The sequence below is a fragment of the Oikopleura dioica genome, chromosome 2 (assembly GCF_907165135.1).
Source record: "Oikopleura dioica chromosome 2, OKI2018_I68_1.0, whole genome shotgun sequence".
Classification (NCBI taxonomy): Eukaryota; Metazoa; Chordata; class Appendicularia; order Copelata; family Oikopleuridae; genus Oikopleura; species Oikopleura dioica.
In genome coordinates this window covers 5,538,403-5,560,862 of record NC_137292.1, presented here as the reverse complement: position 1 = coordinate 5,560,862, position 22,460 = coordinate 5,538,403, and the positions used below count along the sequence as shown (strand labels likewise).

The 22,460-nt window shown below is 39.9% G+C and overlaps 10 protein-coding genes and 1 long non-coding RNA gene across 11 annotated transcripts; 4 read left to right on the top strand and 7 right to left on the bottom strand.

Moving 5' to 3' along the window:
- Positions 1–212: 212 nt before the first annotated feature.
- LOC145697892 (uncharacterized) lies at positions 213–2,153 on the bottom strand. Its single transcript, XM_081775099.1, has 5 exons — positions 2,093–2,153; positions 1,307–1,724; positions 869–1,043; positions 280–623; positions 213–221 (listed from the first exon to the last, which is right to left on the bottom strand). Exons 1-5 carry the CDS (start codon positions 2,116–2,118, stop codon positions 213–215), a joined length of 972 nt encoding a protein of 323 aa, XP_081631225.1. The 5' UTR covers positions 2,119–2,153.
- A 2,674-nt stretch (positions 2,154–4,827) lies between these two features.
- LOC145697123 (uncharacterized) lies at positions 4,828–5,617 on the bottom strand. The gene is made up of 2 exons (XM_081774272.1): positions 5,533–5,617; positions 4,828–5,328 (listed from the first exon to the last, which is right to left on the bottom strand). Exons 1-2 carry the CDS (start codon positions 5,586–5,588, stop codon positions 4,962–4,964), a joined length of 423 nt encoding a protein of 140 aa, XP_081630398.1. The 5' UTR covers positions 5,589–5,617; the 3' UTR covers positions 4,828–4,961.
- Positions 5,618–5,830: 213 nt separating this feature from the next.
- LOC145697125 (uncharacterized) lies at positions 5,831–6,422 on the bottom strand. Its single transcript, XM_081774274.1, has 2 exons — positions 6,349–6,422; positions 5,831–6,293 (listed from the first exon to the last, which is right to left on the bottom strand). Exons 1-2 carry the CDS (start codon positions 6,402–6,404, stop codon positions 5,930–5,932), a joined length of 420 nt encoding a protein of 139 aa, XP_081630400.1. The 5' UTR covers positions 6,405–6,422; the 3' UTR covers positions 5,831–5,929.
- A 226-nt stretch (positions 6,423–6,648) lies between these two features.
- Positions 6,649–7,229, bottom strand: LOC145697124 (uncharacterized). Its single transcript, XM_081774273.1, has 2 exons — positions 7,131–7,229; positions 6,649–7,051 (listed from the first exon to the last, which is right to left on the bottom strand). The coding sequence occupies exons 1-2, from the start codon at positions 7,184–7,186 to the stop codon at positions 6,685–6,687; spliced, it is 423 nt and encodes a 140-aa protein (XP_081630399.1). The 5' UTR covers positions 7,187–7,229; the 3' UTR covers positions 6,649–6,684.
- Positions 7,230–7,550: 321 nt separating this feature from the next.
- LOC145699752 (uncharacterized) lies at positions 7,551–8,580 on the top strand. Its single transcript, XM_081777019.1, has 4 exons — positions 7,551–7,717; positions 7,958–8,059; positions 8,100–8,385; positions 8,469–8,580. The coding sequence occupies exons 1-4, from the start codon at positions 7,551–7,553 to the stop codon at positions 8,550–8,552; spliced, it is 639 nt and encodes a 212-aa protein (XP_081633145.1). The 3' UTR covers positions 8,553–8,580.
- Positions 8,581–10,891: 2,311 nt separating this feature from the next.
- On the top strand, positions 10,892–12,584 carry LOC145697891 (uncharacterized). The gene is made up of 7 exons (XM_081775098.1): positions 10,892–10,984; positions 11,024–11,139; positions 11,182–12,002; positions 12,046–12,208; positions 12,273–12,361; positions 12,409–12,460; positions 12,505–12,584. The coding sequence occupies exons 1-7, from the start codon at positions 10,893–10,895 to the stop codon at positions 12,582–12,584; spliced, it is 1,413 nt and encodes a 470-aa protein (XP_081631224.1). The 5' UTR covers position 10,892.
- A 996-nt stretch (positions 12,585–13,580) lies between these two features.
- LOC145697890 (uncharacterized) lies at positions 13,581–15,255 on the top strand. The gene is made up of 8 exons (XM_081775097.1): positions 13,581–13,682; positions 13,723–14,023; positions 14,070–14,170; positions 14,211–14,516; positions 14,557–14,645; positions 14,724–14,885; positions 14,933–15,126; positions 15,171–15,255. Exons 1-8 carry the CDS (start codon positions 13,583–13,585, stop codon positions 15,253–15,255), a joined length of 1,338 nt encoding a protein of 445 aa, XP_081631223.1. The 5' UTR covers positions 13,581–13,582.
- Positions 15,256–15,392: 137 nt separating this feature from the next.
- LOC145699442 (uncharacterized) lies at positions 15,393–15,808 on the bottom strand. Its single transcript, XM_081776717.1, has 2 exons — positions 15,639–15,808; positions 15,393–15,593 (listed from the first exon to the last, which is right to left on the bottom strand). Exons 1-2 carry the CDS (start codon positions 15,795–15,797, stop codon positions 15,405–15,407), a joined length of 348 nt encoding a protein of 115 aa, XP_081632843.1. The 5' UTR covers positions 15,798–15,808; the 3' UTR covers positions 15,393–15,404.
- A 2,413-nt stretch (positions 15,809–18,221) lies between these two features.
- On the top strand, positions 18,222–19,688 carry LOC145698731 (uncharacterized). The gene is made up of 5 exons (XM_081775945.1): positions 18,222–18,375; positions 18,420–18,919; positions 18,971–19,117; positions 19,162–19,348; positions 19,396–19,688. The coding sequence occupies exons 2-5, from the start codon at positions 18,752–18,754 to the stop codon at positions 19,602–19,604; spliced, it is 711 nt and encodes a 236-aa protein (XP_081632071.1). The 5' UTR covers positions 18,222–18,375; positions 18,420–18,751; the 3' UTR covers positions 19,605–19,688.
- A 28-nt stretch (positions 19,689–19,716) lies between these two features.
- LOC145699767 (uncharacterized) lies at positions 19,717–20,303 on the bottom strand. Its single transcript, XR_014134077.1, has 3 exons — positions 20,134–20,303; positions 19,969–20,096; positions 19,717–19,924 (listed from the first exon to the last, which is right to left on the bottom strand). It is a non-coding gene; the product is annotated as an uncharacterized LOC145699767 (long non-coding RNA).
- Positions 20,304–20,329: 26 nt separating this feature from the next.
- LOC145697889 (gap junction Cx32.7 protein-like) lies at positions 20,330–21,421 on the bottom strand. The gene is made up of 5 exons (XM_081775096.1): positions 21,185–21,421; positions 20,995–21,097; positions 20,824–20,890; positions 20,515–20,780; positions 20,330–20,472 (listed from the first exon to the last, which is right to left on the bottom strand). The coding sequence occupies exons 1-5, from the start codon at positions 21,287–21,289 to the stop codon at positions 20,330–20,332; spliced, it is 684 nt and encodes a 227-aa protein (XP_081631222.1). The 5' UTR covers positions 21,290–21,421.
- Between the last annotated feature and the right edge of the window lie 1,039 nt (positions 21,422–22,460).

The following is a 22,460-nucleotide window of genomic DNA, read 5'->3' as shown; positions in this document are numbered from 1 at the left end:
AAATATGTTTGTATAGATCCTGAGTCAGGATCCATAAAAAGAAAAAGATAAATTCAAAGCCGCGTAGCGGCTTTTTTGAAAATGAAGCCGCGCAGCGGCTTCCGAGAATTATAAAATAAGACTCAAATGGGAGTTTTGCGAAGCCGCTTTGCGGCTTCATTTTTAGAAAAGCCGCTATGCGGCTTTCCGTTTAGGCTTCTTATGTCCCTGACTCAGGATTCCTACACAGGTTGAATTCGATTTTTGGGCTCTAGAAGGCCAAAAGTCGAAGAAAGCAACCTTCCTGAGAATTTCCTTTGTTTGAGAAAACGAGTCGGTCAGTTCCATGGTCGTGTTCCTCTGCACATTTGTTTGGCTTGGGGCATCAACACCACTCTTCGGCTTCGTCGTTTGCATGGCTATTTCATGCGCCAACACCTTCGCCTGCGATTTCTCATCCTTGACCTGCAATTGCGGAGTTTGGGAGGAATAGTCTTCGGATTTCTTGCGCTCGGGCGGCTCAGTCTGCGATTCTTTGGAAACCATCTTGACATGTTCGACCTTTTTCGAGCGAATCGCCTCGACATGCTGTCTTGTCAACTGCGGAATATCGTATTCGAAGATTGGTTGGGCCGCGATCGTGACTTAACAAACCCTTTAACAAAATGTCTAGTAGACACTTGGCGGCTCGTTAATTCATAAATCTGAGCGACAACGACACGCGCATTTATTAATTTCGTGTTCCACGATTCAAGTGTTCCGATTCGAATCAACGCGTAGAAACAAATGCTGGCTGATTTGGACGAGCAAATATTTGAATGGAGAAAATGAAAATGGGACTTCAGCTCAAAACTCAGCTACAACACCAATTTGTGTCCAAAGAGATTACCTGTAGTTTCGACCACTTCATCAGCTGGTTCCTGATAGTGGATTATCTTGAGATAGCTAATTTGAGTCCTGTTGATGGTCGATTCTTTCGTCGAATCAAGACTTGTTTCGGTTTTCGAGGGATCTTCAGCAACAGTATCATCCAACGCATCGAGTTCAGCATTAACTTCATTCAGCTACAAAAACAAGTGGTTATTCTTATCCAAATACAGGGAGAAAAAGTCAGGCGTGACGTCAGAAAACTCATAAAACCGTGCGGTGGAGAAGAGCAAATTCTGATTGATCTGCTTGAACAAATGCGCGAACAAATAGAACCTCAACTGGAATTTTCTCATGTTGAAACTTGCTCTGTCTACTTTTTTATCATTTTCATAAAATATTTTTCATGACACATTTCTTCCGCTCAATTCAAAAAATTTAAGATGGCATTTTTCCTAACCTGTTTTTCAGTTTCCTCTCTTCTCGAAGGATACTTTTTCAAAATATCTTCCAGAGTTTCTCTTTTCCTCAAAAGTTCGAGCCGCTTCATCATTTTTTGAATTTCATCTTCGAACGCCCATTCTTGATCCTTTATGATCGAATGTTCAGCGACAAAAACAACGTTTTCACTTGTCTCGCAGTGTCGAAGCCCCTTGACGATGCGGTCGTTGCTGTCGTCGACGAAACTTTTGTACTCGTCTCGAACTTTCTTCGTTGATTGCAGAGTCGTTTCAAGATCGTCAGAAGACATGTCCTTTTCGTCAAAGTCCTGGGTTCGGCGGACAGAAGGCGTTTGCGGAGGAGCCACCATCATCGACGAAGATGCCCAGCCTCCACCAGCGCCGTCGACGATGCTCAAATCGCCACTCATCGTTAGACTGAAAAGATCATCAAACAACTTGATTCGAACCCATAATAGGACTTTCTTCTCTTCGAATAAGTATTTTATAGATTGAAGGCTCTAAAATGTGAAAGTTTCTACATCTGTTTAATTTAAGCTAGGAATATTACCATGATCTTCGAAAACAAAAAAAAATATGAAAATAATTAAGTTTTCCAAGCAATATCTATTTTTCAAAAATATCAAATAGAGAACCATAATTTTAAAAATCACTATGAAAAATCGCAAAAAAGCCACCCTTATTCGTCGATGAAATATACTAATTTGAGGAATTATTTGTCCTTCCTTTATGAAAACAAAAAAATATTGATCATTCTATTAATTGATAAGATAGAGTTAACTTACTCCATTGGTGGACCTTCTGCATCCATCTCAATATCGCTCAGTGGGCTGAGAGGGGAACGAATTCCCTTTTTCTTGGCTTTTCTCCTTTCTTTTTTACCCGTCTTTCGACTCAAAAATCGCTTCAAGAAAACATCAAAACCGCGAATGTTTGATTGAACTCTCAATTCTCAGTTCTTTCCATATCCATTTCAATAATTCGAATTCGAATAAAAGAACGTTTATTGTAATCGGAGAAAAAGCCCGTCCCTGCCCGTCCATGATCTCCTTTGTATCTCCGCTCGGGTCTCTTTGAAACTGATAGGCGTCTCTAGAAAATCGGGGAAAGCGAGATGGAAAGCGCGGCGAAGAATGTGTGTATCGAGTGAGAGAAAAGAGAAATTCGGCCTTGTTCAAATTTGCGCCACATTTGCCGTCGAGATTAATTTTTACCATTTTTTTGATTTAGAATTGAAACGCAAATATTTGAAAATTTCGCACGACGCGACGTTCTCTCTTTTACAGCTGGTAAAGACTGCAATTGCTTCCATTTCAAATTGCCAGGAATCATTTTGAGAATGAAAGAAGGTCGATTTTAAGAGTTAAAATTATTAAAACTTTTCATTATATTCTTCACTTTGAAATCGCAAGGAATTCTCGCTGATTTGAATTCATTAAAATTTTATTAGATTTTTCGGCTCGTTCTCAGGGGTGCAATTCAAGAGGCAGCCGGATGATAAGGCGATACCGCGTTTTTATGAAAATTGATAGTATCGCAGTGCGGTTTTTTATTCTGTATTTTCCGAAATAATGATATGAAGATATTTGACAGTTGTTGACATGGTCGTCTAAAAAGTGGGCGCTCTCAGAATGCAAGTAGATTCGATTAGTTTAAGAGCGGCGAAAATGGTGAGCCGTGCTGCTGATAAGCACCAGCGGTACTTCATTATCATCTCGTTAGATTTCCAGAGGTCACGTGCTTCTGCATTTAATCAAAAAGGATAGCTCGGAATCGTTTATTGTGACTTTTATAATGTCTCACGATGACGAGCAATTATTTCCAATGAATCTGAGGAAAACTGGTGTAAACCGAGGATTTGAGAGATCGGAAGAACTATTCATCTGACGAAACGTAATAATTTGACGCTGATGATGTCAGTTATCCTTTCGTAGCGTGAGAGCTATAAAAATCCATGCGTACGTAGCGCCGCTTACTTATTCAGCCCTATTTACCGGTCTTATCGCAGCGGTATATAAGGCTGAATTTCGGTCAGCAGCGTCAATCAGAAATCAGAAAAAGACAAATCAAAAAAAAAACAAAGTAAAAACAATTTTATTCGACTTTATCAAACAAAACTCAAAAATATGTCCATTTGGAAATCGAAAATGAGCATTTTAATTTTTTTCCATCTTTTGACTTCGATTCCTGCCATCTTTCTTCCAATCTACAATCCACATCCAACAACCTACAGATTTAATCATCAGAATCGAGTTTCATTTTCTGCTCAAAATCTTAATGCTCTTTTGCGATCAAAAAGAACAACAATGACTTCTCCACGGAAGTTTTTTAGCAAAGAATTCTGCTTCCGACAACAAAATCAGCTGACCAATGCCTGTTTCTTTTTTCGAAAAAATTGTGTTGGCGAGTACACTCTTGGAATACGAGCAATCAACAACAGCAATGAGTTCAGATGCATCTGCGACACATCTCACCGTGGAAAAACATGCTCTCAACAAAAAGATACCAAATAGAAAAATTTTTGCCTTATCGCTTTATTGCTGAAAGCTGCTCAACTGACATTTTCGTGGCGCGCTAGAAACCGATAGTATTTTTCACAAAGTTTTGTAAATTTCCGACGAATAGTTTTAAAAAAAAATGGTTTTCAAACCTGAAAAAAATATTTAAAATGTAAAAAAAATATCTAAGAAATTGTTTCATGCTGCAAAATCAAACCAAGAATTGAATAATAAATCAGTTGTAAATTTAATTATTTTTTATTTTTACAGAACTTTCCTATTTTTTTGGTCGTTGTCTTTTTATCGATATTTTGAACACTTGTTGGAGCACTCAGCCGCGTGTGAGGAACGAGGCTTTGTCAAACCGAAGCTGCTTTGAGAACGTGAGCTTATCGCATCCTCGGGCCGGGCCCGTGCGCGCACCTCAATTTCATGCAGCGGTACTCGAATTCCGCTGCACGTTTTTACGAGTTTAGAGGAACGTGCGGCGCCATATTGGCGCTTCCGCTCTTTTTAAAAGATAAGGAAATTGGGAATCAAATTTGAAAGAGATAAAAAATTATAATCGATTTTGTCGTCCCGAAAAAAAAATCGACTCAAAAAAAAAAAACTCTTAGCAAGAAAAATTAAAGAATTGAACATTTATTTGCTTGATCGAATAAGGGTTTCGCCATGATAATTGCTAAAAAGAAGGTCTTTAAAGATTTTCAAATTTTTCAAATTTTAAAACGTCTTTTGGATAGTCTGAATTCTGTGTAGAAACCTGAGTCAGGGTTCTGAAAAGGTGTTAGAAAAAAGCCGCGTCTTTCAAGACCCTGACTCAGGTTTTCAACACAGGTTTTCGAGACAATTTTTGATAAATATTTTTCCATAAAAAGCCTCGATAAAATCAACCTCTAGAATCTTTTATTACTCCACTTCATTTTAGTTCTCCGAAAAACCGGCCCTAGAAATCGCCTCAGGCAAATCTTAAAACTCTGAGACGCTAAATCTTTTACGTTGCTTATTTAACAAAATCAAGGTTTTTTGATTTTTTGAAATGTTTTCACATTATATTTGCAGAAGAAAGTAAGGAAAAATTTTGTTGTTTTCAAAATTCGCATTTCAAGCTTAGCTTAAAATGCTTCATTTGTACAGAAACTCAAGCTCGAGTTGTTTAGCAGTCACCGGCTCGGGAGGCGATGTTTCGGACTCGGTTGGTTCGCTTGGAGAAGGCTCGCTCGAAGTTCTTCTTGGGGTAGGAGTCGACGCAGACGAAGGTTCGGAGGTAAGATCGGAGGGCGGTCTGGACCTGGCCGGCGAGCTTGCAGTAGTTCTCCTGGTCGAAGACGAGGTTGTCGTCTCCCTCATCGACTTCATCGGCGGCGCATGGGGTGAGGTCGAGGGCTTCGAGCTGGCCGAAGAGCTTGTCGGTCCAGGCCTGGACTCGGCCAACGTTCTTGTCGGAAGCGGTGGTGTTGTTGTCCATGAGATCGATGAGGGTGGCGGTGTGGCCCTTGATCTTGTTCAATCGCTTGGTTGGGCTGAAAGAAAGAATTAAAATGTGGTCAAAATTGAGAGAAAAAGATTATTTTATTGGTTTTTTAGAGGCTACGCGGCTTTTCTCATTTTCTAGTCAAAAAATGAAGGAATGATTTTTTTTCCAAAAAAGCCGCGCGCGGCTTTTTCAAATATTTTTAATAAGCTTTTTTTAAGAATTTTATTTCTCTTTGAAAAATTTAACTTACTTGGGGGTTCGGCCAGCGAGGGCGGCGGCGAGCATGCAAGAGTTGAGGAGCTTCATTTTTAGTGTATGTTTTTTTGATCAATGATACTTAGTTGCGAGCGCGCGGGGTTTTTATGATTCCAGAGCTCGCTAGGTGGAGATAGTAAACTGCGCCCCGCGGAGCCGTAACATTTTGCGGGGTCACCGCTCCTAATTTTCCGTAAAACGGTTCTTTTCTGCGGCTTTCGGAATAATTCGAAATAGAATTTTCGAAATAAGATGAAAAAATAAAAAATGTTTTCAAAAGAAAAATTGTTTTTTGAATGCTTTTCCATTTTATTTGCAGAAAATGAAATAAAGAAAAGGGTTGAAAATCGGGGAATCAATCGTTGTTTCGGCAGTTACAATACCTTTCAAAATTAACAGTCTCCAGCTCGGTAGGCGATGTTTCGAAATCGGTTGGTTCGCTTGGAAAAGGCTTTTTCGAAGTTCTTCTTAGGGTAGGAGTCGACGCAGACGAAGGTTCGGAGGTACGATCGAAGAGCACCTTGGACCTGACTGGCAAGCTTGCAGAATTCATCTTGTTGGAACCCGGCGACATCGTCTGCTTCGGGAGCAACGTAAGTGCATGGAGTTAGGTCTAGTCCCTCGAGTTGGGCGAAAAGCTTGTCGGTCCAAGCAGTGACTCGGCCAACGTTCTTGTCGGAAGCGGTGGTGTTGTTGTCCATGAGGTCGATGAGGGTGGCGGTAAGACCCTTGATCTTGTTTAATCGCTTGTCAGCACTAGAAAAGACGGTTCGAAGGGATGTCACAAGGAGAAAATTTTCTCTAAACTTACTTTTTTTCACGGCCAGCGAGGGAAACAGCAAAAAGAAGAGATCCAAAAAGCTTCATTTTTTATCAAAGTATTCGTCTGTGAGGATTTTTCGATCTCTCGAAGCGTTTTTATACCTTCTAAAGCCGCAAGGTCTGTTTTCTTACGCCGTACTTATTCGATCGCTGCGGCAGGGACACGTGACCGCCAATTTCATTAACCATGACATTTTACGCGGGGTCTCAATAAATCTGCTTTATTAATGCTATCGCATTTTATTTGCAGAGAAAATATAAAGAAAAGGTTTGGCAATCCGTGAATCAAGAGTCAATCGTCGGCAGTTACAGTTTCAATGAAAAATTAACAGTCACCAGCTCGGGCGGCGATGTTTCGGACTCGGTTGGTTCGCTTCGAGAACGCCTTTTCGAAGTTCTTCTTGGGGTAGGAGTCGACGCAGACGAAAGTTCGGAGGTACGATCGGAGGGCGGTCTGGACCTGGCCGGCGAGCTTGCAGTAGTTTTCTTGATCGAAGACGGCGGTATCGTCTTCTTCGGCGACTTCATCAGCAGCGCATCGGGTGAGGTCGAGCCCTTCAAGCTGGCTGAAGAGCTTGTCGGTCCAGGCCTGGACTCGGCCGACGTTCTTGTCGGAAGCGGTGGTGTTGTTGTCCATGAGGTCGATGAGGGTGGCGGTGTGGCCCTTGATTTTGTTCAATCGCCTGGCAGCACTAGAAATGACGATGAATACACTTCACCAGAATGAAAAGAAAAAAGGGTCTTCTATTGTCAATTTCTCTGTTAACTTACTCTTTTTCTCGGGCAGCGAGGGTGACGGCTAGGAGAGCAGATCCAAAAAGCTTCATTTTTCTATCAAATTATTCGTCTGTGACGATTTTTCGATCTTTTCTCCTGTTTTTATACCTTCTAGAGCCGCAAGGAGTCGGTAGAGAAGACCAAACCAGTTGGTTCTGGAACCAAAAGAGCCGCGGGAAGAGCTTGCTGAGTTTAAAGCGAAGGTACGTTGCTAGAACTCGGCCTCGGGTCAGTTTTCCTGCGCCGTACTTTTTCGATGGCCGCCGGAACACGTGACCGCCAATTTCAACATCTCTCTCTTTTTCTTCTTGATAATAAGTTGAGCCGATGATTGAAATTCAATGCGGAAGACAAATCCACGCTGCGTTAAAAATTCTGCTCCGAAGCCCCCGCCCTCTTTTCTGCACGAAAATCATGAATTTAAAATCATTTCTGTATATTTTTCTTCTCAAAGATGTAAAAGGATACTATAAACGATCGTTTGGGATGAGGAAGTTTTCCAACGGAAGCTTGAGAAATGCGAGATTGAGGAATTTGAAGAGCAGTTTTAGAAACACTGCGAATCGAATACCAAAGTACAGGTATTTATGCCGAAATGGGTTAAACAAAATCGACCATGGGAAAATTAATTTATTATAACTCGCAACTCGAAAGCCTCGTTTTCGAAAAATGCGTTCACAAGTAGTCCCTCATTAGTAGCTCCAACAAGATTAAATTAGCCAGAGTTTCGACAACCAATTTTACAAATGAGAAAACATGGAATCCATATCAAACTCAGAATCCTTCATTTTCAGTGCAAACATCTAAACACGTCTTTTAAGCACTTATCTCCGGGCTCGTTTGCTGACTGAAAACAAAAACAGAGGGCCGCCACGAATGCGGAATTATCCGAAAACAACGCTGCGCTCTTTCCAGAATCAAAGGTATTCTTCCCTTTTCCGGCCCTTTTCCAACCCTTTCAAGGCCCGTTCCGACCCGTCCCGCACTGCCACCTGCTCAGAGAGCGAACATTCCAGGACCAACGGTTTATAAGGGGCCCGAACCTAAGTGGACCTTTACTTGGCAAAAGGGAGACTTTTGCTATGGAAATACTGGAGCAGCGCTTCCCTGCCAGGAACCAATTCGAAATGGCAGCATGTGCAAGAAAAAACTGCCCTGGTCGGATAGAGGGTGGACAGAAGTGGAGATTTATTGCTTGAGAAATCCGAATTATCCAAAGTTGTCGATTAGAAAAGAAAAAATCAAACAGGTGGAACTCAAAAGCTTACTTTTTTTCCTTTTTTGGTCAAGAATTAAGGGTGTCACCACGTTAAATCTTAATTTTTCTTTCAGTGTTTCTATCAAGACGGCCTGTACGAATGCTGGGAGCACTGGTCGACCAACCATTTATTAGAAGATTTCAACTATTCTTCTTGAGAATCTTTCAAAATTCTTTCAAAATTCTGTAACAAATAAAGCCCCCCTAAAGCAATTTTTGACAATTGAGTGACAGGTGTCTAGACACGACAGCTAAGAGTCAGAATATTTTTCTGAGTCAGAATTCTGATTTGTTAATTTTCGGCTTTGAAATTCAGAGCAGCTAAGAAAAGGCTGCTGCATTTTGAAGCAACACCACCGCGGGCAGTTTCGATATGCGGCATGCAGCTTGCGCGTGAGCGGTTTCCTGATAACCTTTTCTAAAGCGGTAATCTCAGACGGGTCCCGTGAGGTTGATGCATCGCTCAAAGTTACATCAGAACGCAGCACTTTTTTATAAACATGAAAACAAGTGATAAAGTCGTGTTCATAATTTGACGAAAAATCATTAATAATGACAATATGGTTGATAGAAATAAAAAAAAGGATTTTTTAATGAACTTTCTCGTCAACTGACGGAGATAATTTCTAATGACCCCAGAGCAGTTGTTTCGATGCCTTGTTTTTCCTTTATAAATATTTTTTGACATATTTTCTTTGTCTGAAAAAATAGCGGTGTTCTACCGATATAAAAGAGAGCTCAATGAATAAATTCCTCAGACTCTTTCTCCAAATATGAAAGTTTTTCTTTTTTCATTTTTCTTCTTTCTCGTTCTTTGTGCGACTCCGTACTCGTTCATAAAAAGTCATCCCGGCGCTGGTAAGAATCCAAAAAGGCCTTTTATAAAATCTCTGTAGAGCTGAATTTGGATGTTGTCAACGACGAACACGGCGATCATGACAACAAAATAGACGCTTCTCACAAACTTAACCATCAACCGAAGAAAAATGAGTTTGGACCACTTTTTGGGTACTTTTAATTTTCTTTTTGAATAAAGATTCGTACTTGCTATTTTTTCTTTCTCCTGAAAAAATCCTGAGTCAGGCTTTTTGGCTTTTGAGTAAAGATCTTTTTGGCCCTGACTCAGGCTTTTTCGTTTTTTTTTCCGAATAAAATTGAACTTTTTCGTTTTGGAAGACTTTTAAGACTTTTATTATTTACAGAAAATGCCTCAAATATTCGTAATCGTGTATTTATACGAGCTGTACTTTCTTATCCTCAAATAATCTCCGATCGCTTCGAGCGCCAGCGCAGTCAGGAACATGATCAAAATCGCAATCACTAAATTGAGTAAAACTAAAATTCTCTTCCTTGATTCCCGCTTCGCCGAAAAACTCACAACTATACGCAGAAACCTCGATTTGATCATGCTGATCTTGGTTGTCGTGCAAAACGTTAAAAATATCTCGCGCTGGTCGGCTTTTCAGCATTCACAAATATCGCCTTTTGGAAAATGCGAGTTTCATTGAAATTGCTAACCGCTTTTTTGGTGGAGGAAGCCAATTTTATCGGTTTATTAATTGCTTGTCGATTCTCGACCGTTTTAGACGCAATTTGATGATCAAATAGAGAATTTTTGAGAAGAGGGTTTTTGATAAAAAATAATGAAAAGAGAAAAAGGTAGATTTAATGAATTCTTAAAATTACTTACGTAGACAAGAATCGATCTCCAGCTTCTTTTGGTTAAATATGAATTAGACTTTTTTAAGGGCCTATACAGAGTTATTTGGATTTTTCCCGAAACTATTTAAGGTAGACCCTTAATCTTAATTGCAACTTTTAGATTATTCCTTGCTCTATCATCGCTTCCCTTTGGGTAATTCGTAGGTATCAAACTTAAGGGTATACGGCGTAAAAAGGAAATCAGCATAAAAAAGCTTGAGTTTAACCATTTTCTGAAGACTTGCGCCGGGCGAACCATGCATAAACGACATTTTTTTTCTCCTCCTCTATTTTTTCTCCTTCTTTTTGAAAAAAAAAAATCTCAGTCCATTGGGTTTCTTCACTCTCAGCAAAAAGATAAATAAAGCTTCTCTATTATTAACAACTAATTGCTAAGTGGCTCTCTTTCTTGTTTTATCATTTAGTAAAGCAGAATGGCCGATGAAGCTGGCAAGGTACAAGTCGTGCGGGGACGCGCTATATCAACAGTGCCTGCCGGTATAAATTTTTAAAGCTGTATATCCTTATTGGTTGCTCGAGCAGAAACAAATACGAACTTATAATTTCATTCATCTTTTTAATCCTCATTTTACTTTCCCGAGGGACATCGTTTTGGAACGTAGCGATCAATTTTTCCTTTTTCTATTTCTGATGATTTTTTCTTTTATATTAATTTGACCGAAAACAGTCAAGAAAATGTATCTTTGAAAAGGGCAAAATTTGAATAAACTAAATATCAAGCTCATCAAAGAGCATCAAAAACACGCGAGTCAATTAAATGGTCAGAGAGAAAAAAAATGACTCGGCTTATTATTAATTTTTCGAGTTTTTTCGGAATTTTGGCGCTTCAGAATCAATGGATGAAGGATATTTTGAAAGACAACTGCATGTAAGAGCATTTTCTATTATGATTTGAGCAATGAATAAGTGACACTGATATCCATGATGTGTGTCTCCATGGTTGTCGGATTGAATACATTGACTGTCTTGCCGGATGTGGTGACCAAACACTCTGTCAGAATCAGTGTCGCGTTGATTTTGGAGGTGAGTTTCATCAGCACCGTTTGATAAACTGATTTTGCCAAGCTTGCGATTCATCATGCCCATGTGGCCTGAATTGCCCCCTCGGCTGCAAGGGTTGCTCCCATCCCCTCTGCGAATGTTACGAAGCTGAGATCAACAATGAAAATTACAAACAATGCATTGAAAACGCCTTGGAGGATCAAAATAATTGCATCAAGAGCTGCCCTCCAAGTCTCATCTGCATGGAAGAATGTTGCAAAGCGTACCAGCTGGAGGTCAAATCCTGCCCGTGCATCGAAGAGGGCACAAATCCTTGTAAGAATAATCCTTGTCAAAATGGCGGAACTTGCAATGCAGATGGGGAACAGTATTCTTGCTCTTGTCCCATCGGCATTTCAGGCAACAATTGTGAGACAACACCTTGCTCTTCTGAACCCTGTGAGTACGGAGAGTGCAGTTTTGTCGGAGCCATTTGGAGCTGCGAGTGTCCAAGTGAGCTTTTCGCTGGCCGAGATTGCTCAATAACTCCGTGTGAAAATGACGATTCGAATCTTCCCCCAGCATGTTTCAATTATGGCGAGTGCAGTATGGTCGGCGATGATTACATCTGCAAGTGCCCAGAATTCCATACTGGAGATAGATGCGAATCTTATCCTTGCATGCATCTTCCTTGCCAAAATGGGGGAGTCTGCGTTAATACTGGAGATGACTCATTTGAATGTCAATGCCCAGAAGACATTACGGGAGAGCTTTGCGAAGAACTTCCTCCTGTGACAAACAGCTGTTATGAAATGGACTGCGAAGATGTCTGCATTGAGATGGAGGATGGACCAAGATGCTTCTATAATCAACTTGTTGGATTTTTGAACAATAACAACAATGAGGTAGAATTATTGAAATCATTGGAAAATTGAGAAAAAAAATAAGTTCACTGTCACTTGCGGAAACCCCTACAATCCATTTATGCTGACAACGCCTGAAATTGAGATTCATCATTTGGAAATCGAACCGACTTATAAATTGAATGAGTACTTCATCAACAGTCATGGCTGTGGAGGACAAGGCAATTGTCGAGCTAGTTTTGCAAAAGGTTCGCGAATACTCACACTGACACTGTCAGTCTGACAGTACTTTTTATTGAACATTGATTCTAGATATGCTTGATTTGGGAGATGAAGTCAAACATGAAGAAGTCGGAAGAGCTGGTTTTTTGCAAACTTGGAAACTTCAAAAAGCATGCGGAGTAAATCATGATTTTGGCGGAAAAAAATTTGATTATAATTCATTAAGGGCCCTGATTGTGATAATTGGTGGATAAAAACGACAGTCACTGATAGTAAAGGTAGTTTACAAAGCGAAAAATTTAATAAAGAGCTTCAATTAAAGGACAAGAGCTTGCTTGGAGAGGCGAAGTTGAAATGATGGAGAGAGGCGATTTTCTGGCAGTTAGATTTTCTGGCAGTTAGACTTTCTGGCAGAGGCGATTTTCTGGCACTGCCAGAAAATCTAACTGCCAGAAAATCGCCTCTTTTGATTTGAATCTACAGTTAATGATCCTGGAAGGTAAAAAACGGAGAGGGTTTTCGACAGTACCACCAATTTTTTCTTACACGTTTTTTTAAAAATTCATTGACAAAAGCCACTTTTGATCCATTTATTTAAGATTATTGGCTGTAGCAAACATAAATCAGCTTCTTGCGGGAATTTTTGTGTTAATCAGCCGGTGTTATTTGCATCTGATTTCGAGTACTTGGTCATAGCGGGCACCCACTGAGATAATGGCGCACGCTAATGTTTTTTGAAACTGAACTTGTTATAAAATTCTCCAGAAAATTCTTCCTCAGGTGGTGAAATCACCTTTATAGGATGGATAATATTTGAAATTCTGCAAGAAAGTCTTTTGTATAAAATCATTTTATAAATTCGAAAAACTAGTGATTATCACACAAATTTCATTTCGGAGCAGTTTCAGCAGGAGTTTGCACCTTTCGACGGGAGCGATTGATCTAAAAGCCGACTATTCAGGGCGCTAAAAAAAGACTACGAATTGGGAACTGAAATTTGAATGAAGTCGATAAAAGTTGTTCCTTTCGATGAAAACAACCCTCAGTTTCTCTGGACACTTGTCAATGCAACTGCTTTGCCATAATTGTTCTCTTTAATAATAAGATCATTTTCTTATTCTTAAGTCTTGTACATTTTTATTAAAAATAAACGAACAAAAAGAATTAACGAGTTCTGCATGCATAATTATATATTTGCATATTTGAAATTGGAGGAGAAAGGAGAACTGTCGAAAATATACCAAGCAACCAGAATTTTCCATTATTTATCTATGTATTTTAAAATGTCAAAAACCACACACTTTCCTTCTGATTCGCGGAAACTCTTCGTATTCGAGAGGTACTTTTTCTTCTTACAGTCTTCTGGGAGCGATTTTTTATGTTCAGATCAAGAGAGCAAGATGTCCACTTCTTCAAAATCAAGCGATTCCAATAAGACACTGAAGAATTCTTCCGTGGGAAGCACTCCGAAAGAATTTTTCGAAAGTCAACAGTATAAAAGTATCCGAACTTAATGTAAACATTTTATTCATTATCCCAGAATTCACTGAAGACTACGAAGAGGTTGATAGAGAACTCGCACCGATTCTTACAGATCTTGAAAATAATCTCGGAGCATTCTCTCATTTGAAGGCTAAAATTGAATCTCTTGGCAATCAACTTAAAAAAACAAAAGATGAGAAAAACAACCTAAAAAATCAGCTAGACACACAAAAACTGAATAGAAAAAACTTGGAAAACGAAAAAAATCTCCTTGAGGAAGACGTTGCTCTCCAGCAGCAAAAACTGACCGAACTCGACAAAATAAAGGAAAGCATTTCTGATCAGCTTGTAAGAGTCAGGTATGCAATACTTACCTTATGAAATCATTTAATTGTTGAAAAAAAGAGATGAAATGAACGTCACAGATAATGAAAACAACCGGCTCTCCTACGAACTGGATCAGCTTAAACGAGAGCATGAAGAAACTGAGCATGATCTCAAACAAGGTAACGTCGATTTTAGCCATCTTTTGTTACAATTATTCAGCTCGAAAGAAACTCTCCTTGCAGCAAAAAGAACTCGAAGTTCTGAAAGAAGCAACGGCAAAATCCAAGGATGAGCATGACAAACTCATGACCGAATACACTTCCGCTCTCGACAAGATTGAGAAGCAGGAAGAGATGCAGGCATCGATGAGCTCAAGAGCAGATGAACTTCAAAGTCATTTGGATCAGAGCCGCGCAGAATGCGAATTGTACGAAGAGGAAATCAGAGAGCTGAAGAGAAAGATCAGAGTTTTGGAGGAAAAATTAATGAACTCGGGAAGAAGATCTTCAGATTCTGAAATTCAAGGTATAATGTGGCCTGCAGATGGATTTACTGATCGTTCTAGATATGAGTCTCGGAGACTCCCTTGTTGAGAAAATCGAAAATCTGGAGATAGAAGATGACTGGACTGCTGAAGAACGGGCCAAACTCGAGGTGAGGAAACTACCTTATTTTTCCTCGCAATTCTATAGCTTTCTTTCAGATAGTGAATGAGTTGCGCTACATCTTCAGCGAGCCAGAAATCGCCAGAGAAGAAGCTTCCGGTCCATCATCCTTAGAGTAAGCTTTTCAATAAATTTATCTAACTTACATCTAACTTTCTCTCGGTCAAGTTCTCGCGCTGGAGAGAAAAGGAAAGAAAGCATCGATGTTCTGAAAGAATCTAGAGAAACTGTAAGCTCGCTTTTTTTGTTATCAAATTTTCATGTTATTCGTTTCAGATCCGCCTTCTTCAATCCGCTCTTGAAAAGCTCACCGACGATTCTGACGAGCATAAAGACGTCACTTCGGAACTCAAGGGTCTATCAGATCAAAGTGTTCGACTAACAGATCAGCTCAAAAAACGACTTGATAACATTGACGAACAACACAAATCTTCAATAGAAAAAGCCGATTTTATGCGTGAAACGATGAGGTTGACGATTTTTTATGTTTTTCAAAATCAATTTCCAATTCTAGAGCGCTTATACAACTTGGACAAGATCGAGGTGTCCAGCGAGAAAGCCAAGATGAGTCCGTGGCTAACATGATCTTTGACCTCTAGAAAGCCAAAGTCTTCGAATAATTTATTATTATTTATTTAATAGTATGAGTATGATAAACGCTCTATCATAAAAAGCATCCCAATAAATATTGCAATAACATTTATCAGTTGACTATATAAAAAAATGATTTCGAGATTTATTTATTCATTCAAAAACCTTCATTGAAAAAATCAAGAATTCCTTGATAATTTGGCCCGAATTCGTTGTTGTCTTCTTTTTCCTGCTTCGAGGAAGCTTCTTTGACGACTTCTTCGGTGATTCCTGATTGTTTGAGTTTCGCCTGGTAGTAGAGCATCTGCTGTTGCGCCAGTTTATCTTCCAATTCGATTATTCGCGCCTTAAAGTTTCAATAGACAGGAGCTGCAGGAGCAAGAAAACTTACTGTAAGATGTTTTGATTCCTGGTCTCTCGATCGCAAAATATCATCAATGAGAAATTTAAAATCCTCGACTTCAACAGCCAGCGCATTGAGCGGCTCATCAGTTTCATCCGCTTGAGCAAAAGCGGCGCAAAAAACTCCGAAAAATCTGAAAAGCTTCATTTTTTCGTCTCAGGAAAACTATTTCATCTTTTGGAGGAGACTTTCTTATAGACACTTTAATCGGGCGACAATTGACAATTACTCGAGTAATTTATAACAGCCACGTTTTCGGTGAGACGATTAGGTGATTGATCGTTTAGACCGTCTTTTAGAGGATGAGTCGACGTCGGATGAAGTTGCGAAAGATCTTTCTGTCTGAGTTGAAGGAATGGAGAAAGAGCTTATTCATTAGGACAAGCAGTGACTGTAAAAAGGTCAAAAACTGTATGTTGTTGGAAGAAAAAAGTGATAAGTTAAGGAAAAAATTGTTGATTCAAAGTTATTTCAACAATTTGAAAGATCTGAGTAAGCGCGAACGCGAGCTAATCCATCAATACGGAGGTCCTTGACCTGAAGCAGACTGATAATTGGCAATGAGAAGGATTTTATGGCCAAACGACTTCTAAGTAAGTGCAGATTACTAAGGGAACTTGATTATGTAAGCGATTTGGTGATGTCATTACAAAGAAATCTGACGAATTTATGACGAAAATCAACAAAGGGATACCCTTATTTTCTTTTATTATTATAACAAAAACAAGCTCAAAAAATAAGGGTGTCACATTCTTAACATCGATTTGAAATGTAAATTTAAATTTTTTTTAAGATAGTGACTCCCTTAATTAAAGTTTTATTCTTTGTTTTGATGAAATCAAATAAGGGTGTCTCAACGTTATTTATCGGCAAAAACATGGGAAAGATATTTTTGGAGAATTTGGCCTCCAATTTGTAGGTCAGCACTTGTTAGATCGAGAATCCGTTAATGGAGATAATAACATTCAGATTGGTTTGTTTTCGCTTGTCCCGGCGAGTGATTCCAATAAAGAACATGATGAATGGGGGAAAAACTGGTCAAGTTTGCGTACAAGATTCATGGCGCCCCATGCGCGCGCGCTACGCTCCGATCTGATCACAACATTCAAGCGCTAGAAACTAGAAAAAAATATCAAACATGTTCAAACTTTTAATTGCTTTATTTTTAACAATATCAAGGGCAGAGTTGAGGAGCCGGCCAAAAAGCAGAGTGAAAATTGGATCCGAAGAATGGAGCCAAAAATATCGTAAGTAAAGAGAAAAGGTTCAAATAAGGAGACAGGGGCCGATATTTAGCTGTCTAGAGTCAAATTTTAAAAAAGAATTGAAGGAAATTTGAGCATTTTTTTGTAAATAAAAGGGTTGTTTAGGCCATAAACGATATTATGATTGCATTAAAAAAGATATTGGAAGCTTAATATATAAATTTAAACATGATTTATTCTGTTAATTTTAATGATTTTTCAAGAAAAAGAGGGTAGACTTGACAATATTTGAAAAAGGAAAGATCAGTCAAGTTCATAATATTTGACATTCCACAAAGTTACCGCTGATTTTCCTGATATTTGCCAAGAAATGAATCTTCCTCCAGGTCATTGCGTCCAGAAATCACGTGATCATCATCATCAACTCATTTTTCCATGTAAAAATGAGAGGCGCCAATAATTGTGACATTTTAATGCACCCGAGCATCGATGTTTATCTTGTTCAAACAGATAGGATCGAGTCCATAATCCAAGGGTTGGATAGCTTTCGTGTTGTTTCCAACGAAAATATTTGACATTCCAGCGTAGTCAAAAGAGAGAAAAAAATGATGATCGCTTATTTTAACCGCGGGCTACTGTCAGTAGAGGTCAAATACAGTGATCAAATATTAACCCATTAAAACAAAGGGGGCCAGAACTTTTGGCGGAAGGTTAAGGAGGACAAGAAAGAAAATAAGGGGCTGCTTATTCTAAGAATTGTTTTATGATGATGATGATGATGATGGACTTTTTGAGAATCCGGTTCATAAAACTTCCGCTTTTAACCTCAAAAATAGTGCTCGACAAAAGATTTCTGAGAAACGATTAATTGTTTTTGAAGATTTCGAGTTCGTGGCAGCTGCGAAAAAGTGGGTCGACGCGCGAAACTACTGTAAAGAAAGAGACATGCACTTGGTAACTATCGACTGTTCGGACAAACAGAAAGGATTCGCAAAGTGGCTCAATCGACATTCTCCTCCAGGAATGGATGGAATTTTTAGTCTTGGAATTTTGGAAAGTTACTCAAAGTTCGAGCAAGTTCTCTGCGAGTTCGAATTCGAATCGGAGGTCGTGCAAGTTTAAGACATGTTTTTATAGATTCCCCTGAAAGTTACATAGAAGCGAATAAATACAGATTCAAAGCGTTGTTTGCAGAGCTTCTTACGCAATTCTTTTAGGAGTACTCATCGGAGTAAATGATGACTTAAGTAAAAAACTTTATTATTTTCTTTCAAACATTTTCTCAAAAATGAAATCACCGTTTTTTAGAGGAGGGCCCGAAATTATGGTTTTTATAATAAAATAAATTTTCAACAAAAAATCATCCATCAACAGGAACACGAGTTTGGACTGGCCTGAACTCGCGGGAAATGGAGTGGTTATGGCAGCACACGCAGATTCGCCCGACTTACGATTACTTCCGCACTGGCTATCCGGAAATAAGATCGAACACTTGTGTCTACGCAGACGACCGCCGCAAGGTGAGCACTTTTTTCATTGTTATTGATGAATATGTTATTTGTAGCGAACATGGCGCGGGGGAAAATGCGGGATGAAACTGCCGTTTGTTTGCGAGACGAATCACTACTTTCCGGAAGTGCCGGCGACCGACTACAATGTCAAAATCGAAGTCAATAGAAGTTTAAACGTTGCGGTCGAGATCGAAACCACTCTTGCCGCGAGAACTGGGAACGGGCTCAAACACTTTTAAAATTTGTAAAAAAAATGAATTCTGGAATTTGAAATTATGATGGAAGTATCATTAATGTTGAGCCCTTTTGCGGTAGGACCGGCGATAACAACGACGTTGTCTCGATTTTGTGGCTTCCGCTGAACGCTGTTATCACGGACGTATCAATGGTGAAAAAGACAACTGACGGGGTGGCGGCTAGCAACGTCACTTCCGCGAAGAAGACAGAGTGCACGAAATGCGATGATGTTTTTAGGAATATTGCGTCGAATGGAATCGTGGTTACGAGACTTGACAAGGAAGGAGTTCAGGAGGACAAGTTCAGAACTGTCAGGGTAAATAGTCTAAGGTCTCCATTTTTCATGATTTTAACCTGTATTCGGTAGCTGATGACTGCGCTCTGTGGCATGCACAACATCGCTCTCCGCGTCCGCTACGAATACCCCCTCGAAAACGGGAGAATCGAGCACTATCTTCGACCTGGCTACCGCGCTGGAAATCTCAACTTTGAGCTCACCACACCCAACGCCAAGGTACCCAATCTCAGCCGTCTCAAATTCACAGCAATTTTTCCAAGGTCACAACGAATTTCGAATCAGGTTTGGATCCAAGCTGTGATCGATTCAACAAGTACAAGACGATGCGAGCAGAATTGCGCGAACCAACTTGCCTGAAATCCTCAATTTGGAGCGGGAAAAATCTCGTCTCGCGAAAAAAGAACTCATTTTTAAAAACAAAGACGCACAAGTTCTACCTTTCCCTAGGTAAGTCCCCTTACTTGTTCCGTTCTAACCCGTCCCTTCTTACCCAGGTCAACAAGAAAGCTTCGGCGGGCGTTTTGGAGGCGTCTCCAGATGGCTCTCAATGAGCATCAGAATTCCGCGGAAGCAGCGCCTCCCTGCCGATCCAAATCGACCGCGAGGACTCAATTTCAAAATGACCGACGAGAACGAAACGAGTGCAAAGACTTGCGATTCCCTGGTCATTGCTGATCCCAGCAGAACAAATTCTGAATTCTAACGAAACTGTTCTTTCAAGTTCAATTTTTCACTGCCAAAATGACAAAAATTTTTCAAAACAATAAAATATTTACTGATATTAAAATTTTTTGCCAAAAATTTTATTACGATTTTCTACCAAGAAGTTGAGCACTAGGAAGATTACTTTCAAAAAATTCCTTCTAGGTCGAAATTGGTGTTCCTCGACCTCGCATGCTCATTCCCAGCATCGAGGGGGTCGGAGGGAGATTGGGAGTAGAGCAAGTCGATCTACGGCCAGAGGATTGGGCTGAAGGATTGACCAGGCTCTGCGTCCGCCGGTTTTTAAAATATCGCGCTTTTCTAGAAACGAAAATTGAGCAAGACTTTTTCGTTCTTTGACTTACTGATTGACCCAGGAGGATCCGCGTTTGATGCCGATTACGGAGGTCTGTCCAAGAATGAAGATTCCATTGAAGACCAAGATGATGATGGCCAGGGCGTTTGAGCCGAGCATAAAGTAGGTAATGTAGGTCTGAATGGACGTGAGAAAGGGTTTATTTCCAGAATACCTTTTCGGTGAAACGAGCGACATTGCAAACAGACTCAGCTTGAGAGCAGGCGTGTTTCGCTTTCCAAAAGAAATATCGAGGATCCGTGGAGTTGAAGTTTTTAGCTTGGGCAATTTCTTTCGGGATCGAGGTGAGACTGTTTTCATCGATTACGCAGCTGAAGGATGCGGGAGTCTAGGGAAAATATTGACAACTTCTATTTTTTATTCTGGAAAAAGTGATTGTCAATATTTTCCTGAAAGAGCTTTCCAGTCGTCAAAAGAGTCCACCAGCCGGTTTTGTAGTGGTACTGATGCTTCAAAAGAGACAAGAAGAATATGAAAAAGACCAGTTCCAGCCCTAAAAATGAAGAAAGGAAGGAGTTTATAAAAGAAAAATCACCAAGAAGCGTCATTTGAAAAACAGCGCGATGAATCTTCGTCTTTCTTGTTGTCACGATCATTTTTCGACCCTTGTAGCTCTCCGCAATCGCGTTGATATCGCTGTACTTGGCCTTGAGCTTGTTCAGCTTTATTTGCTGGTAAGAAGGGGGGAGGTCCGATTTTTCCTCTTCATCTGGGTTGCCGATCTCAGCTTCGAGGGATCGCATGAGCTTGAGATCTTTGCTCGGCTCGTTGACGATTGTGACGAATGCTACCGCGGTTATTCTGAGAAAATCGTGGAAAAAATGGATTGAAAAGGTTTTCTTACCCAAGAGCGACCATATGCCAAGTCCAGAATCGAGTCAAATTCATCGGCATAAACTGATTGAAGCACACTTTTTCCTAGTTTTCCCACAATTTTTTCCATGTGCGAATCGACAGAGAAAGAGAATACCGCTCTCAAATCGTCATTGTGTTCAAAAATAAGAAAACTGGGTGCCTGAGTTGCAGAGGGGCTGTTTCGTGGAGCACGTGAAGGAACTTGCGTCGTTGGAGTAAATGTCCGTTCCCACGGTGAAAATCATGATTCCGCGCATGACTAGCTACAAAAAAATCTCTAGAAAAAATTCTTGCGAAAATTACTCCTGCTACTCCTGCTAGTTTACAAAGCCTTATATTTTAGTACTCACAGTCAGGTACCAGAACTTTCCGAGCGTGGTTGTGTAGGGAAGAGCTCTAGAATAATAGTTGGTCAGGGAAGTAACCCTACTTCCGGCTAAAACCGCTTGGCTCATTTTTACTCCTTTCTCTTTCTCCCCTTTCTGCCTCGAATGATCAGTGAGAGGAAGTTATTTAGGTTTTATCAGCTTTGAGAAACAGCGTCATCGACTCAATTTTGATTTTCTACGTAGAAGGTATTTCTTATCGGTTCATTTTTCGCTCCCAAGCCCGCTTGACACCCTCCTCCTGCGGTTTTTGACGAAGAATTTGAACTTGAAGAAGACTTTCGAAGGAAAAAAAACGGAAGCAATTTGCCTAACACTGATGTCAGAGTCTTGTTTATCCGGAAATTCGCTGAATGAGTTTCGTCGATGCGAAGTTAGACAACTGCTCTGATGCGTTCTTTTCCGACTTTCCAAACTTGGTCACCTGGTTTTTTCGCAAGAGAGGAGCCATCTTTAAATACCAAAGCATCGGTGCCTTCCGAGTACAATCGATTAAAAATGAAGGTTAGACATTAAATCACAAGATAAGATAATCGTACTTTTTCAAGGTAGTAATAAGTGTATTTAGTTTTCAATCGCCCTTTTCATGTCGACTTGCGTCAGCGCTAGAAATTGGATTATCGGCGGCTATCCAGAAAAAATCTCAGCTCATCCATCGACCGTCATGCTCACGAAAAGCAAACCATCTGTCCTCAATTTGAATCCGAAGTTCAGAGAAAGAGTCCTAAAGAAGAATCAAGTTCACTGTGGTGGCATTTTGATTTCCTCGTAAGTATTACTAAGCTTGATTTCAATACTTATTACCAGGGCTGGTAAATTCGCGTCCTAAAATCTGTCGAAAATTTTTAGTGCACTAAAATTAGTGCGCGAATTTATTTTGTCGAGACTTTAGTGACTTTCGCGTCTCTTTCGCGTGTGTCTCGAAAAGTGTCGAAAATAAGGGCTGCTGATTGGCCCGCCAAGGAGCGCGGGCTCTTTAATTCTGAAGATTACGTAAGTTTGAGAATTTCAAACTTCATTACTATTAGAATTTCAAAAAATTTGGTTTCAATAAAGTGGGTTGGGTAATCGAGGGCGAGAATTTTAATATAAAGTCAAAAAAGACTTTGTCAATCCATTTGTTAATTTTCTTTATAAATATAAAGTAACAAATATAGCCTATATTATATCAAATAATACAATTCAACTTTTGTTTGCAACTTTTTCTGTGCGGGAATCGAATGATAAGCTTAGACTCTTA

What these genes read in the sequence shown, in the direction of transcription:
- LOC145697125 (XM_081774274.1), bottom strand. Translation starts at nt 6,404, where the DNA reads ATGAAGCTTTTTGGATCTCTTCTTTTTGCTGTTTCCCTCGCTGGCCGT. An exon ending in CTCGCTGGCCGTGAAAAAAA is followed by an intron (nt 6,294 to 6,348) that starts GTAAGTTTAGAG and finishes CGTCTTTTCTAG; the next exon opens with TGCTGACAAGCGATTAAACA.
- LOC145697889 (XM_081775096.1), bottom strand. Translation starts at nt 21,289, where the DNA reads ATGAGCCAAGCGGTTTTAGCCGGAAGTAGGGTTACTTCCCTGACCAAC. An exon ending in ACAGCCCCTCTGCAACTCAG is followed by an intron (nt 20,891 to 20,994) that starts GCACCCAGTTTT and finishes ACTAGGAAAAAG; the next exon opens with TGTGCTTCAATCAGTTTATG. An exon ending in TGGCATATGGTCGCTCTTGG is followed by an intron (nt 20,781 to 20,823) that starts GTAAGAAAACCT and finishes CGATTTTCTCAG; the next exon opens with AATAACCGCGGTAGCATTCG.
- LOC145697890 (XM_081775097.1), top strand. Translation starts at nt 13,583, where the DNA reads ATGTCCACTTCTTCAAAATCAAGCGATTCCAATAAGACACTGAAGAAT. An exon ending in GATCAGCTTGTAAGAGTCAG is followed by an intron (nt 14,024 to 14,069) that starts GTATGCAATACT and finishes GTTGAAAAAAAG; the next exon opens with AGATGAAATGAACGTCACAG. An exon ending in TGAGCATGATCTCAAACAAG is followed by an intron (nt 14,171 to 14,210) that starts GTAACGTCGATT and finishes ACAATTATTCAG; the next exon opens with CTCGAAAGAAACTCTCCTTG.
- LOC145698731 (XM_081775945.1), top strand. Translation starts at nt 18,752, where the DNA reads ATGGTGAAAAAGACAACTGACGGGGTGGCGGCTAGCAACGTCACTTCC. An exon ending in ACAAGTTCAGAACTGTCAGG is followed by an intron (nt 18,920 to 18,970) that starts GTAAATAGTCTA and finishes TGTATTCGGTAG; the next exon opens with CTGATGACTGCGCTCTGTGG. An exon ending in TCACCACACCCAACGCCAAG is followed by an intron (nt 19,118 to 19,161) that starts GTACCCAATCTC and finishes AATTTTTCCAAG; the next exon opens with GTCACAACGAATTTCGAATC.
- LOC145697123 (XM_081774272.1), bottom strand. Translation starts at nt 5,588, where the DNA reads ATGAAGCTCCTCAACTCTTGCATGCTCGCCGCCGCCCTCGCTGGCCGA. An exon ending in CTCGCTGGCCGAACCCCCAA is followed by an intron (nt 5,329 to 5,532) that starts GTAAGTTAAATT and finishes TCTTTCTTTCAG; the next exon opens with CCCAACCAAGCGATTGAACA.
- LOC145697891 (XM_081775098.1), top strand. Translation starts at nt 10,893, where the DNA reads ATGACTCGGCTTATTATTAATTTTTCGAGTTTTTTCGGAATTTTGGCG. An exon ending in GTGTCGCGTTGATTTTGGAG is followed by an intron (nt 11,140 to 11,181) that starts GTGAGTTTCATC and finishes GATTTTGCCAAG; the next exon opens with CTTGCGATTCATCATGCCCA. An exon ending in AACTTCAAAAAGCATGCGGA is followed by an intron (nt 12,362 to 12,408) that starts GTAAATCATGAT and finishes TAATTCATTAAG; the next exon opens with GGCCCTGATTGTGATAATTG.
- LOC145697124 (XM_081774273.1), bottom strand. Translation starts at nt 7,186, where the DNA reads ATGAAGCTTTTTGGATCTGCTCTCCTAGCCGTCACCCTCGCTGCCCGA. An exon ending in CTCGCTGCCCGAGAAAAAGA is followed by an intron (nt 7,052 to 7,130) that starts GTAAGTTAACAG and finishes CGTCATTTCTAG; the next exon opens with TGCTGCCAGGCGATTGAACA.
- LOC145697892 (XM_081775099.1), bottom strand. Translation starts at nt 2,118, where the DNA reads ATGGATGCAGAAGGTCCACCAATGGA. An exon ending in GCAGAAGGTCCACCAATGGA is followed by an intron (nt 1,725 to 2,092) that starts GTAAGTTAACTC and finishes TGATCTTTTCAG; the next exon opens with TCTAACGATGAGTGGCGATT. An exon ending in TGAAGTGGTCGAAACTACAG is followed by an intron (nt 624 to 868) that starts GTAATCTCTTTG and finishes GGGTTTGTTAAG; the next exon opens with TCACGATCGCGGCCCAACCA.
- LOC145699442 (XM_081776717.1), bottom strand. Translation starts at nt 15,797, where the DNA reads ATGAAGCTTTTCAGATTTTTCGGAGTTTTTTGCGCCGCTTTTGCTCAA. An exon ending in AGGAATCAAAACATCTTACA is followed by an intron (nt 15,594 to 15,638) that starts GTAAGTTTTCTT and finishes TGAAACTTTAAG; the next exon opens with GCGCGAATAATCGAATTGGA.
- LOC145699752 (XM_081777019.1), top strand. Translation starts at nt 7,551, where the DNA reads ATGAATTTAAAATCATTTCTGTATATTTTTCTTCTCAAAGATGTAAAA. An exon ending in AATCGAATACCAAAGTACAG is followed by an intron (nt 7,718 to 7,957) that starts GTATTTATGCCG and finishes ACGTCTTTTAAG; the next exon opens with CACTTATCTCCGGGCTCGTT. An exon ending in GAAAAGAAAAAATCAAACAG is followed by an intron (nt 8,386 to 8,468) that starts GTGGAACTCAAA and finishes TTTTTCTTTCAG; the next exon opens with TGTTTCTATCAAGACGGCCT.